The sequence below is a fragment of the Saccostrea echinata genome, unplaced genomic scaffold, assembly GCF_033153115.1.
Source record: "Saccostrea echinata isolate AGI-Se365-2 ecotype Australia unplaced genomic scaffold, CSIRO_AGI_Sech_v1 ptg000002l, whole genome shotgun sequence".
NCBI classification, from domain to species: domain Eukaryota; kingdom Metazoa; phylum Mollusca; class Bivalvia; order Ostreida; family Ostreidae; genus Saccostrea; species Saccostrea echinata.
The window spans coordinates 20,889,075-20,904,823 of record NW_026889751.1 but is presented as its reverse complement, the minus strand read 5'-3'; the positions used below and the strand labels follow the sequence as shown (position 1 = coordinate 20,904,823).

At 35.0% G+C, this 15,749-nt stretch overlaps 2 protein-coding genes and 1 pseudogene across 2 annotated transcripts in view; all 3 read left to right on the top strand.

Moving 5' to 3' along the window:
- LOC133174190 (carboxypeptidase T-like) overlaps window positions 1-15,749 on the top strand; it is a 71,489-nt gene that overhangs the window by 53,294 nt on the left and 2,446 nt on the right. The window lies entirely within an intron of this gene.
- Window positions 745-2,211, top strand: LOC133203118 (uncharacterized; annotated as a pseudogene).
- Window positions 10,326-12,974, top strand: LOC133201354 (uncharacterized). The gene has a single exon (XM_061337169.1). It carries the CDS (start codon window positions 10,405-10,407, stop codon window positions 12,103-12,105), a length of 1,701 nt encoding a protein of 566 aa, XP_061193153.1. The 5' UTR covers window positions 10,326-10,404; the 3' UTR covers window positions 12,106-12,974.

Sequence of the window (15,749 nt, the reverse complement as noted above, 5' to 3'; positions counted from 1 at the left end):
ATTGCAAAATGCAAGGATGAATATTACGTAGAAGCATGTTATCATTTAAAACTCTTTGCATATTGCAAAACTCCCTTGTTCTATATCGGTCATTGACCTTGTAAAGTTACGGACATTTAATTGACTATAGTCGATCTGTATAGTTATCGGGAGTAAGCAAAAAGGTAAGTTTGATTTTTGCATCTGATTGAAAAGTATTTGCGAGCTTTTTGGTGGGTTTGACTCACAATTTAAAAGATACCGGGTGGAGGGTCGGTCGTTTTGTAGTGCCCTACATGATGATTTATAGATAATTTTATTTCGAAACGAACCGCAAACTTTATCTTAAAATTTTACTTCATATATCCACCATTTAAATATCAGCTGAATGCAAAAACTGCGTAGAAATGTATGGAAGAGTAGGTCAACTGGCATGGGTTTTTGCTCTGCATGACCACTTTGTGATCTATCATAAAAATGTTTATAGAAAAGATCGACACATTATTTTATATGCATTAACTACAAATTGAAAAAAAGAATACAATTCTTTTGATTTTGGTTAAAAATGCAAGTATATTAACTACAAAAAAAAAGAAAAGAAAACAATAAACAATTCTTTCTATTTTGATTAAAAATGCAAGTATCTTTCAGAACTCAAGTCCTTCAAAACTAAAATCTTTCATCGTTCACATATGATATTTTTAAATTATCATGTTTTCCTCTTAAAATAAAGGAGGTTAAATATTTGTTATTTTTCAGAATATTCTCAGATATGGGTTGCGGCGGAAGTTCACAGTCCAAGACGATTGGTGGGATACCCCCACAACCCCCTTATCACGGTCCCCCATGTGAATATCGGATTGAGAACTTTGCGATTGCTTACGTGGAACAGTCTAACCTTGGATTTATGCCTACTGCAGGCATGCCGTTAATGACCTTAGACGAAAAGGTTTACAGCGTCACTTTTGGGTCATTGTATGACCTTGGATTCCGTTTGTTGACCTTCTCGGTAGTTCCGGCATCGCTCACAGTCAGTGGCTTTGTTACAGCTAACGTCAAGCAAACACACAAGTATCAAGGAATCTGTAGGAAACTGCCCGAGGACGAATTACCTCAGCAATGGTCCCTCAAAGTCGTAAAATCTTGTTTACCCTCGAAAGTCTTTATATACGGAGTGTTTAGATTGGGTGATGCAAAAATTACTGCTGACGCCAATCATATTTTTCAAACAATAATGAACGAGGCTGCAAACGGGGCCAGGCTTGTTTGTATTGAAATAACAGGGTTTAACTCTCAAAATGTGAAGCAGCCCGGAGCAACAAGCGCCGCTGCAGGGGCCTTTGGTGGCCATGGTGCTATGAACGTATGCTTCTTTGGACAGAGTCCAGACATGAGTAAGTTTTATTTTTCTTTCTTTGATTTTTTTCATTCTGTATATTTTGAAGGACATTCAACAGACAACAAACAAATATTTTTCTTTCTTGATATAGGTATACACAAAATTTGGACCATATACTATAACTTGTTGAAAAGTATTTAGTATATATTGTACATACACACGTAGCTATGTCAGTTCCATTATAATACCATTATTAATTTCCTCTGTCTTTAGTTCTAGGAGTGGATATCTTCTTTGAGATACCCAGAAACCCATCGTCAACCCGATATGTATACCAGTGTGTTACAATTCCAATGAAAGTCACTTGGACAATGGCCATGGCATAGGGAGGGAAATTAATCGTCGAGATGGACTGGGTAGGTGTGACGTCACAGTACCTTGGGACAGGTTGGAAACTAGTGGACGTCTTCATGGACCAAAACAATAGCGGTTTCCGGGATGGATTCTTTACGTCGAAAATAACAGTCAACCAGAACTGCTTATTCTTTTTCGAAAAAGAACAATCGAAACTAAATGATAACACGCCTGTGTACGAGGCTACAACGGTAGAATATAACGCCCCTGGTAAGATGGTGATGGGTGGAATTGGTACCACCACAGCGCGTTTTAACCCGGCTTGGGAACCAGTTCTTGACCAGCTTGGAACTTTTGGATGGGAACTAGTCAAAATTTTAGACACTCCAGCAATGAAGTTTCATGGCGGCGGATTGGGGTCACTTTCATTTAAGAAGGTCATGTGGATGTTTTTGCATCGAAAAATTGTTGCTGTTCCACCTGCTGAAGAGAAATCTAATGGAGAAAATGCACATGATACTTTGTGGCAAGTTTGGTGAACTAGTGGTTCTTGAGAAGATGAAAATTTGAAAATTATACGACGACAACAACAACGACGACGACGACAACCGACAAATTTCGATGAGAAAAGCTCACTTGAGCCTTCGGCTCAGTGAGCTAATAATATCCTGCGAGTTCTTGTCGATGTAATATATATGTAGAATCTATACTGTGTTGTAAAAATACATTTCCCATGCATGTTTTTTAATGGTTTTTCGATAAAGCTTTCACAAGCAGTAAAGCATTTGAAAAAATGAACAGATAAAATGGTGGAGGGGGGTGGGTGTCATAAGTTAAACGTTTTCTCTGAGATAAAACAAAGCTTGACTTTTCAATTCAATCCTATGTCAAGAACACAGAAAAAAATCATAAAAATAAATAATTTGAATTTTTATTTTATTTAATTATTTTATTTATTTCATTTCATTTTATTTTATTTTTTATTTTTATTTATTTATTTATTTTTTTGCGAGGATATATTTATTTTTGTTTGTTATCTATGTGCGATATTTACGTTGCATTTTACATACTCTTCGTAATAAGGTAATGTTGAAGCGTTTTACATTCTCATCTTTTAGATAATGTGCGTTTCTTTGATCTGAATCAAATAATGAAGCTTTTTGGGGAAAATTGTTTTTCTTTACATTATCATCAGACTTTCAGATTTGAAAATCTTGTAAAGATAAAAGGAAAATAATTTCCTTTAAATGAAACTTGTGTCTTTTTTTTTTTTTTTAATACAAAAGACCGAATTAAAGACTCCATATCCCTTTTACAAATGTGGTTAAACTGTTTCGTAAATGTTAAGTTAACAAAATTTGATGTGTATTATCTTACTTACGTAATAATTCTTAATTTCTTTCGTTTCCAATTATGGCCCATCAACATCACGTAAATATCTTGGTCTAAAATTACATCTAGCATTAACTGTTTTTGTCTTTTAATTGTTTTGTTACACTTTCTTAAAAATCATTTTTTAAGATGGAAGATGGACGAATAACGTACTTTTGCCATGCCACACATCTAACATCTGAGCTTTTTGCGTACCATGCAAGTGCCCAGGCATAAATGGGTTCAATTTTGCATAACATTTCGATTTTGTGTTATCTCACAAACAGAATACGTAATCGCCTTAATTCAGGTCTTCCATAATAAGAATAATCTTAACCAACATAATCCGTAGAAGGTTTACAACTATATTATATTATGATATTCACATTATATGCTACATAATTAGGGGCCAGATTTCCAAATCTTTGGCACTATATATCTCGAAAGAGGGAATGTCACAGACTTATTAGACATGTAATAATGAAATGAAAATAATTGATAATACACTTCATTTCAATGATAAATTATTCTAAAACTTCAAAAGTTAGAATGACCAGCGCAGTCAATCAACTGTTAATTGTCTCGGTTTTCATAACAATGTCAATCACAATAACTTCTTTCTTTAGATTTCTTCGTTTCTTATTTTCAGTCACAATCTGTACATGTACACTGCATAGTTACGCAAAATCCATGCAGGGCAAGTATTTCCTATGTGATTTAAAATATTCTTTTGGTAAATTTTACGCTTTTAAAGATACTATTTTGGAACAAAGTTGGAATTAAGGCTGCATGCTGTGAATTTATCAAACCTGCATCCCACTGGCGATCCGTTCTTACACAGTATGCTGGACAAGTTTTGATTGAGATTTTTCTTTTCTTTTAAGATAAAATAATTAATAGAATAGAATTTTTACATGATAGATATCTGTTCCGCATATAAATGTACACTTTTTACTTTGTAACAAAAATGTGTAACTGAAAATAAAAAGTTGAAACAACAGGTAAAAGATCTTGACAAATGACAAGTTATTCCTTCCTAGTCACTTTATAGCTTTAAACTACGGTCGTGCCCCCCCCCCCCCCAATTATGTCTTATGCATTCTTTTTTTATTTTTACTTATATATCAAGAAATTTCTGTTTGTTTATGCACCCACCCCCCCGAAAAAAAATGAAATTGCTTTCTATGGCCTGAATCAGAACGTTACTTTCATAATGATAGTACCTTCATAAAAATGTTTCTAACCCTACGTTTCGGTATTGGAAATATGACTTACTTTTTTAATTAACTTGCTAAAGGAAAACATTTTTGAATTTTCATTCATTTATATTTTTCAATGTGAGTACTTTCATTTTCCATTACTGGAACTCTTCAAACTAGAGGCGCGTTTGGTCGTCTGACTAGGACAACCATGACGTAGCGGAGAATTCTCAATCCGTTTTAAAAATGTTAAATGTATCTGTCATTCCCATTAAAAGAAAGAAAAACGAAGACATATGTGAGACTGAGAAAGCCCTGAATTTATTATTCATTTTAAAAATTACGAGGCATTACATCGTATTTTGAGATGGACCATCAACACTCGTCGATAACTACCTGTAATAGATTTAAGTTGATATCGTTGTCGTTTTTATTTCTGATGCATGTAAATTAAGGAACAATTCGAGACAGTGCAGTGTTCACCATCATTTGAAATTCTGTGTTGCAGATTTTACGTGAACCACTAATATTTGCGGTATTTTAACGATCAAATTCGCAACTGAACCACTTTCCATTATATTTACAAAAGCATACACAACTTTTTGGAATCACTAATTTGTTATACAAATTAGTATGATCGTACATATTAATAAAAAAAATTAATGGATATTTAAAACAATTAGAATGTTTCCATATAATAATGTACATACAATGTACTATAAGACAAACCAACTGTACATCTCTCCCTCCCCACCCCACCCCACCCCAAAACACAACTTAAAAAAAAAATAAGTACGATTTAAAAAAAAAAATCTTATATAATATACTGGTATCACTGTCTACTAGTTGTATGTGTATATTAAACGTTGATATTTTTGTATCTATGTATATATATATATATATATATATATATATATATATATATATATATATATATATATATATATATATATATATATATATATATATATATATATATATATATATATATTAAGGATGGCAATTTGTAACCGGTTACTCGGTCGGAAGGATGGTAATCGGTTAGAAAATCTGTCATCGATTAGTCGGAAAAAATTGAAACATAAGTGAATTTGAACACAGTTTCTTGAATATTAAATTAAAAAAATACAAATTTTCTGAAACGTAAGCATTTTCACCTGTCTATTTAAACTGATTCAGAGATAATTAATTTAAGGCTTTCTGGAATGACATCGCGGGGGTAATTTGTCAGTTTTTGAGGTATTAATTGCTGTTTAAACAATATGCTAGTTCAAGTTATTTTATATATATATATATATATATATATATATATATATATATATATATATATATATATATATATATATATATATATATATATATATATATATATATATATATATATATAACTTCATATTTAACGCATGCTCTGAAGAGCAGAGGAAATTCTGGTCGATACAATCGATCTACTTTAATACCATCTTTAAAAGTAATTTTGCCGTGATTTTTGTCAGTTGATCGAATTCCTGAAGAAGCTCTAGAATAGTAAAATATTTTTAGGTGGTGCCTTTAAGTTCTTCAACGATACATTTACATCAATGAAATGATTACGGTACGATGATTGACCTGCAGTGCCAACATAATTCTAAGAGACGTGGTTCTGCAGTATAAGGACATATATTTATAATAATTTTTTTTTAATTTTTAAATAATATTTAAAAATACAACTAGCAATTATACGATTACATGGAAGTGTGAAAACAAATTATTTGTCTGGGTAAGCTAGGTTCTAAACTGACTTTATCATGTCCTTCCCTGACTGGAATATATGTTGTTCTGAACAAGATTCCTAAATGACCACACTGAAGTTTTTGCTTATTCTTAATTATCTCCACTTGAAAGGGGGCATGATCCTTCATTTAAATCTCTACGTAAGGATACTCTGTGCCAAATTTGGTTAAAATTAGTTTCAGAGAAGAAGAGGAAATTGTGAAAAGTTAACAACAAAATCAATGATGTAAATGACTACATGCTACAATCTAACTGAAATCAAATCCTTTAATCAGCTCACATACGATCGATACACAAAGTGTGTAGCGATCGTATGTGAGCAGATCAAAGGATCTAATTTTAATTAGATTGCACATGCAATGGACAAATTTGGATCAGAAAAGCTCACCTGTGCCATTGTGCAAAAGGAGGAAAGGGTATTGATGCTGTGTATGTAGTTTATATATGTTCTATTTTTATTACATATTAAAATTATTTTCAACAATTACCTTGTTATTTTACCTGTCCAAAGAACATGACAAAAAAGATAACAGGGTGATTGGTAGAAATATAGGCATACAGGTGTCAAAACTCCGTTTTGGTGAACAGTCTGCATCACTCATTGTTTATCCACCATTAGTGATCTTTAACTGAGGAGATTATGTAGGTTTCACATGTTGACAGTCTACACACCATTGAGTAAACTGCATCATTTCCAACTAAATGAAATCTTTTTTATTCACAATAAATGGATTGAAATATGTTGCTCAAAATAACTTCAAAATATCAATAACTTCCTCATTCAATTTAAAAAAATCTTAGTGAAAATACCAGATCTTAAGTTTAGTTTAAGTACAGTTCATACTTTCTTTGACATTAACAAACCTAGTTGAAAATGGCAGATAGGCAAGTTCAATTGCTGGTGATCAGATACAAGTAGCTCAGGCAGGTCCAATTGCTGGTGACCAGATACACTTAGTGGTTTGGGTTGTGCTGACCGGGATGTCGGCATGGGTGGATTAGAACAGCTTACAAGCTATGCAGGAGTCCAAGTTTGATTCCGTGTCAATCCTTTCCAGTTATAATATTAAATTAACATATGAAAAAGTATTGATATTAGCGAGCACAGCGAGCGATGCGAAGCGCCGCTCGTCACCGCGAGCTATAAAGCAATGCCTGGGCGAAGAGAAAATTCGGACTTTGCAAACTGATCCAAAAGAATTTTTTTCCACCGTTACCTGTGGTCCCATAATGCTTTGCGAATTGCTTCTCGCCGCAAACAATGTTCTCGCGGTAACAAGAAGTTCCAAGAAAAATATATACCCACGTTGATTTGATGGATATATAGCAGAAAAATAGTAGATTAAAACTTCTTTATTAAAATAAGCCCTGTTCAGACTTTGTTTTGGTAATGCAACCTACAAGCGACGTCACGTGACGTCAGAGTCTAGACGTACTAAAAGTCTCGTGCAGTTTGATAACTTTGAAGAGCCCGATCTAAATTAAAACTGAATATAGGTATCTGCGCTCGCCCTTACGGTCGCAACGTCAACATATTAAAAATATACAAGACATTGTACGTTCGAAAATGACACAATAATCCCCCTACTCTCGCACTGAAAGTCTTCAAACTTCTATACATTTATAATATATATACACACACTTTTGAATAATTTCACTAAATTCTAAAGAAAATAAGGAGCTGTGTAAGAGTGTGGTGTGTTAACTTTATTGAAAAATGAGAGGGGTAGATGTTGATTATACTAGGCCTACGTTTTCTAGTGGGGTTTCTAGCATAAACCATAAAAATACACCTCACCCTCCGGCCGCCACTCCGCTTCTTTTTTCTTTTACAATGCACATAACACAGTTCATCGATGTTTCGGTGTATTTTTCTTTGTGACCTCTTCGTTTCTACTTCCATTTCATTTTCAGTTCTTGCTAATCATGCCAAACGTTATTTCTCCCGCCGCTAAACTAAATTCGGGATCGATGTACTCAGCTACATAGTATAAAACTGAAACCATACCGGAATTAATTGTCCCGAACTGCTTGACTGGTTAAGTAATAGACTCTACCTCAGATCTTACTGTGTCGTAAATTTTTTACTGTGTCGCACGCATAAAATTTGAATTGTTACTGTGTCGGGGCCAACACAGTTAAACATCTCATGGAGAACCCTGATTACAGTGTCTCTTTCATGTTTGTTAGGCGTTTTTTATCAATATTCAACATATTGATTACATGCTGAGTGTCCCAGAAATCTCGCGAGATTTGTACATTTTTCGACTTTTTCACAAAAGAGTACGCTAAGTACTATAACTTTTCCATGTCGGAAATAGAAAGTATTGAGATAGGACTTAAAACTAGTAAGATAATCAGTTCGTCGAAAAAAAAACTATTTCAAAATTCAAATTTCCTGATAAAATAAACATTAAAAAAAACAACACAAAATTAATATTGAATTAGATATAACTTCAAATTGTTATTTGAATTTATCGTATAATTAAACTACTATATAATTTTCTCTAGATCTGCGGGATCCAAGGCTAGTACATAAACCCAAAGTCGACATTTTCAAGTCCAGTACAGAACGTAAAATATACACAATTAATCACACAATCACAGGGATGAATCAAAGAAAAAAAATATTGAGGAAAAGATATTTTGATTCGACTGTTATACTTAAATAAAACGATATCAGCCCTTTTTCTTGTCACTCTTTCCTGGAAATGTACCCTATGACTCTGAATAGGGGTCAGCATTCTTTCTGTAGATCCGTAGTACGAGGAGGAAGGGGGGGGGGGGGTTCCCTAGACTTTTTCTGAGAATAGTCTTTTGCTATATTTCTAATATGTGAGTTTTGATTTGGATGCTGCTTGCCTCTCCCCACTTTCTGTTGTTGTACAGTCATAGGCAAATTCCAGCAAAAATGTATTGAAATGCTAGAAAAAGAGTTACCCTCAACCCTCCCCCCCCCCCCCAACACACTCACATTTTTCAAGATGTGTATTGAGATAGGAATTAAAATTATAAAATATTTTTCTGTACATGGAAAAATAAAACCAATTTGAATATTTTTTTTCTATCTCCGTGTGAAACTAGCATAGAATGAAATATTTCTTTATCTTGTTGTAACGCAGACAGTATGGCATGCCTTATAGAACATCATAAGATAGCGTATCGTAATGCACCTTGTACTCCTTTGTTCAATGGGAGTTTACGGATTTAAGACCAGTACAGAGATCCAAAGAAGCCGCCATTTTTCAGTGTCCTTATTGAACATAAAACATTAACAATGAACCTGTAAACCAGTTAGCTGAACCTTATACATGTAAATTACAACTTTAGACGATAAGATATTTTGAATCGATATATGGTCTTAAAAAACATGAGTGAACTTGTTTAGTCAGAAACACTCAAAATGGTATTGCTGATATCATGCAGAGTGTGTCGCGGCCTTGATTCAAGTTCAAGGTCACAGAGGATAAGATGTTTTACCTTATGGTATGGTGTGAAAGAACATGTGTGAATTTGTCAAGTCGATAACACCAGATAGGGTTTGCTTATAACCAGAGTGCGTCATGGCTTGACGCAAAGTCATTTGGACAAGTTCAACGTCACCAACAGAGAAACTGTACACTCCTTTACTATCTGGGTATAGCCCACTAATTGTTTTCCCATAGTCGGAAATGTTAACGTTTCTTCACCTAGCAATGTTCCTAATTTTCGTTCAGCAGTGAGTGACCCCTCAAATCAAAGCACATCAAGTTGTCTTTCCTTGGTTAAAATCTCGAGGTGGCATGTCAGATTCGTTTTCCGGCAAAATGCGTCTGTCTGCGTTAACCTCTGAAAATGAAAGTGAAAGTAGGGGAATTCAAGACTTCTCACTGGTGTTATAATACATAAAATAATTCTGCTGATCTTCTCGATAAATAACATCTGCCAAGCTTTTTTGCAAGGGAACATACTCCTTATCAACAAGTATGAGACTTAGTTTAATAAATTATCACAGTCTTTTTCATTCAGGTCTGCAAATTAAGGAACTTGTAATTTTTTCTGCACTACTTTCTTCCCCTACCGATTCTAAAAATAATTAGAGGTATGTACCCATCTTTCTACTGGCAAAACATTGCAAGTTAATACCCCTTACAAGATTGCTTGTAACCTTAGAATGTCGCATAGCCTTGACTCAAGGTCCCTTCTTCCTGTCCGCAGCTCAAACGGAAGACCTACTCGTTGCTTTGTATCGAGCTCTGCTCTAGTTTTCACTATAATAGCGCCGACATCTGCTGTAATTGGCACTTATTAAATATTACAGGGAAGAAGTATAAGCTACTGATGTGTAAAATTGCCTTCAAAGGCTCACCTTACTTTCCAGTACACTAAAGTTTGGGAAATACTTGTAAGATCATGGAAGTGGCAGAAATGAATTTTGACCAAAGCTATTTAAGATCTAGTCTGATCACCAGAGCACCATATACGATGCTGTCTAAACTTCTACAAAAGTGGGCCTTTGTGAAGCCAAAACAAGAAGCATGTGTTTTCTACACTTTTGGCAAACCAAGAACTTCTATCACCTATGAAAAACTGTACCAGGATGCAGTAATGCTGGCAAAAGGGCTTCTAAAGCTTGGGATACACAAGGGCGACATAATAGGAATAGGTGGAAACAACACTATAGAATGGCTGGTGAGTACCTTTGGTGCACAGCTCGCTGGAGCACGCCCCTTACACTTCAACTTTCACGACAAATCTGGAGAAAGCTTGAAAAGAATTATCAGCAAAGTCGGAGGATGTAAAATGCTCATTTTTGATCCGGGAGATAATGACGTTCATTGGGAAATCTGTCAGAAATTCCTGCAAGTTGATTCAAAAACTGGTGTTGTTGTCGATTCCGATATACCATCAGTAAAATGGGTCGCATTACATGCACCCCTGGAATCCTCTAAGGTATGTTTTACAATTGAAGACGTATTCAGCGGAGAGAATATCAAGTTACCGGAAGTAGACCCAGATGACACAGGTGCTATTATTCTGACATCCGGGAGTACTGGGTTTCCAAAAGCTGTACAATTTAGTCATTATCGATTAATTGAAACTGCATATAATTTCCTGCATGTAGTTGGCTGGGATGACAAAGAAGATGAACAGCTTTCATTCTACAATGATCGGTCATTTTACTGGATAGGGGGGTATCCGTTTTTAGCCCTTGTAATAGGAGGAAAACTGATAACCCAGGCCAACACCCTTGCTTTTCCAACTAAAGCAGAAACTATTAAACACACTTCAAATATTATAGAGAAAGCAAAGCCCAAAATCGCCTTTATTCTCGTTCCTTTCCTTTTGGAGTTACTGATGTCAAAAGATATTTCTTGGAAAATTCGTACCGTGATCACAGGGGGTCAGCCTGTTCCAGCTTCTTGCCTGGAAGCCATCGGGAAAAGGTACGATACCCTTTCCGTGATGTACGGCTCCACAGAAGCCGCTTCTATGGCTGGAAGGATGTATAGTTCGCCTAATGAAGATATTGGTCTTTCGCCGTTCCCTGGGGTGGAAATGAAAATTATAGGGAAGGATGGAATGATGGTTCCTCTTGGAACGAAAGGCGAGGTGCTATCGCGCAGTTGTTTACCATTTCCAGGTTACATCAATGAAGCCGAAAAAACCGCGGCTTTTATCACTCCTGCTGGTTGGTACAAAACCGACGATTTCGGACATATTAATTCTGCTGGTTACCTTGAAGTATTCGGCAGAGTTTCTGACGTAATGGAAATCTCTGGAGCTAAAGTTCTGCCATCCTATCTCGAAAAAATTATTAAAAGAAATCCCAGAGTCAAGGAAGTGGTGGTCTTTTCCATAAAAGACGAAATACACTGTGACGATATTCCCTGTGCAGCTGTTGTTAAAAAGGACGGTGTGACCTTGACTGAGGAATCTCTCAAGGATTTTATCAAACAAGAGCTCAATATTTCTGAGGAAGCCAGATTCATGGAACAAATTTATGTTCCGAAGTACATGGTCTTTCATGAGGAGCTACCAAAAACACCCACAGGAAAAAGTGATAGGAAGATGACAAAGAGCGTTTCTTTACCATTCATCAAACAAGACTGAATGTATTATACAGATTTGTTAAAAAAATATGTCAACCTCGGTATTTCAACAAAGTAATTATAATCGGATATAATTTATCTCGTGATTAGTATTAAAATGTAAATGAGATCGATAACAATTTGAAAGCTAACTGGGAATATCCTATGCACTTGATTTTTAAAGATTTCTTATAATCAGACCTGTCAGAAGAAATTATTAAAGCAAGGTTTCCTGGAAAATATGTCATGAAGAACATCATACACCAATCAGTTCATCACTATCAAAACTTATCCTGGACAACCAGAACCGAAAAGTACAAAGACTTTGAAATGTTTAAAGATACACACCAGCACAGCTCCAGCAAGAATATATAAATTTGACTTTTCCTTTGATGAAACCAGACTGATAAAATTAATGGACCGTAACACCTCAGTTAACCCAACAAACAGGTGCTCTCTGTGTAAAAAATATATAGCGTTCCCTTCCAACACGCCGTGTTGTGGTGTTCTACCACAGAGCATATCAGGAACTCTTTTGAACAAATTTGATGTTCAATTAATTATATGTAGAATTATAACATATGTGTGATTATGACTTGTATTTAACGTCACTATGTGGCCTTCCAACAATAACATTGAAAGACAAATATGACCAAAATGAATTCATTTGTTGTTGTGCGAAGTTTATCTGCAATGCCTCTGCAGTTCTCAGCGGGGCTTTGATCCATCAAACATAATTTTTCCCCAATGTATTATTGATCTTGTAAATAAGTTTGTGTGTATTTCTTTTCTTTTTAAATGTCATTTACATTTTGATGTTCCTAACATAGCAAAATATAAATTGTATGCATTGTAAATTCTCGGATTAGAGGAAATAAAGATTGATTGGAACGATGTCTTATTTAAATGCGGTTTTGTACAAATTGATGCATTAAACATTAATTCTCCTAACAAAATGAAATAATTAAAGATATCTTCAATAAAATTAAAGAGCGCAATAAACCATTTATACCGACATTTGCAAGGAAAATTTCCACCACGTTGTTGAGCTCAACAATTGAATTATCAATGCGCGCATCGAATCAATTGTTGTGGGCATCAATTCATTTGTTGTACAAATCCATTCAATTGAATTAACCAATAATTGATTTGACGTACACATCAATTAGACTATTTTTGAAGTAATTGAAGTAATATCTAATAATTAAAACTACACTCAGCTATTTGAGTTTATCTTAATTTTACACTCAGAAGAAACTGGTTTATTTTATAGGGATATTATCGCAGAGAAGTGCAAAATTGACACAAAGTACATTTTTAAAAGGATTTTATTTTGGCGTATATTGGACACGGCTGTAATATTCCAGAGACACGAATAATTATCATTGCCATAAATGTCTCTGGCAAAACAATAGATGGGCCGCCAAAACAACGGCAGGCCCTGCAATGCAACAATGGACGGGTCTCCAAAACAACCGGTAGACCCAGCAACAGAACAAAGCAACATTCACAACAACATCATTAAATTGAGGGTTCAACGTACATAATTTACAACAAATAGTAAGACAAATTGACCGTGGGAAGTGCAGAGGTCAAGCCCTTGACCTTGGGAGGTCCAAAGTTCAAGTACTTATTTATATATTTAACTGGGATGTTTTTTTACACAATAAAATGCTAACTTTGGTTGTTAGTAAGGGAATTAATGTCGCAGCTATTGGAGAAAAAATACATATCCCGCGTAAGAAAGACATTTATATTTATATCTTTAAAAAAAAATCAAAGTAAATTAAATATGCTAAATATGTATTATAGATGTGTATATCATTGTGTGCATAATTGATGGAAGAGCCGTTGCTTAAGAAATCTATGCAGGTGGCTTGCTTTGTGTTGTTTATGGATTGATTAACGGCAATGGTTTTTATATTGATTGATTGATTGTATATTGTTTTACGTCCCATTCGAGAATATTTCACTCATACAGAGACGTCACCATATACCGGTGAAGGGCTTCAAATTTTGACTTTTACTCGGCACTCAGGGCCATTGAGCAGTGAGGGATCTTTATTGTGCCAAGGCCTGCCTTGACACGGGGCCTCGATTTTTAAGGTCTCATCCGAAGGACCAGCAACTTTCACTTCAAAGTGCAGAGTGCATGGCGAAGGAACAGTTGCTACCCATTTTTTATCGACTTAGGTCAGTCGCGGCCGAGATTCGAACTCACGACCTCCCAATCACGGAGTGAGCGCTCTACCGACTGAGCTACCGTGATCGGTACAATGGTTTTTATAAGAAATAAAGGAAATAATATCAGTGAATGTAAATATTTTCACATAATCATCATTCCAATTAAGATTTAGGGTTCATAGTTCAAAGGTCAAAGTTCACAATCTCGCAACAAATGATAAAATTCTTGACCCTTGGAGGTCAAGCCCTTGACCTTGAGAGGTGCAAAGGTCAAACAATTATTTATATATTCAACTGGGAAGGTTTAATTTTTAAACAGTTACATCACTGTATAGGATAATTACTCAGTGCCGCTCGCTTACTCTACAAGTTCCCCACCTCAAACATATTGTGATCGGGAACTCCGCCATCAAATGGGTGGGGGTAAGAGCGGCATCAATAGCCGTGCCCAAGCCAAGACTTATTAAGGTGGATATAATGTTTCCCTGTAGGAAACATTGCAATCTTACCCCAAATCATTCAAGGTGATGTGACGACCCTAATATCAATAATAAGCGTAAGAAGTCTATTAGAGGATCAACAAGTTCATAAAAAAAATCATTCAAGAAAATAGAATAGTTTGTTTGTTTTTTAAACTTTAAATTCATATCCCTGAATGTCATGAACATTCCTTTTTGCAGAGAAGTAATGTTAAATATTATATGAATAGTCTGTGATAGGATTTCTTGGTTCGATACTGCTAAAGTTAAACCACCTTATTCCCGATAACAAAGAAAGATTGACTCATACTATCTAAAACTTTGAAAATTGGTGATCAAGGTAGCACACATAACTACACGTGTTCTGTCCGACAACCCCTGGACTACAGAACTAAATGACATGCGTTCATATAGGTTATGAATCTTTTGAAACAAAGGAATTCTTTTTAATTCCCCAACCTGAAAAGAACGCCTAGAATAACTCGTTTTCAAAGGGGGACACACCAATAAAGGCTCTACTGAGCATGCTCACTCAAAAACTAAAAAACATCACTCTAAGTATCCTCCTATCAGCCCTACAGACCTGTATTAACAAATATTTTAATTTAATTATACTGGGCATGTTGACTAGTGAAAAAAAACTTTATAAAATCTGGTTTATGGGCTTCGTACTCCTTATAAAAACACAATACACCTATGACCCAGTTAAATTAAGAAAAACATCTAAAAATTCTGTTGCATGACTGAAAAAAAATCTAGGAAATCGGTCCTACCATGCATCTAGAAACTCTACGATTACTAAAAATTCTAAAAATGTTGATTTATAATAGATTTCACTTCCTTGGTATATACTGTGAATGTAACTGGAAGTAGCAGTATGCTACATTTGCATCCACTGGCCTGCAATACCCTGGTGTTATGTCTAACTCATCATAAGATAAATGGCTATCATTCCTATATACATTCGTATATCTGTCAAAATCAAATGACTTTTTGGTCCAAT

Bases quoted from the DNA above. Each gene is read 5' to 3' on its own strand.
- LOC133201354 (XM_061337169.1), top strand. From the start codon at position 10,405: ATGGAAGTGGCAGAAATGAATTTTGACCAAAGCTATTTAAGATCTAGT.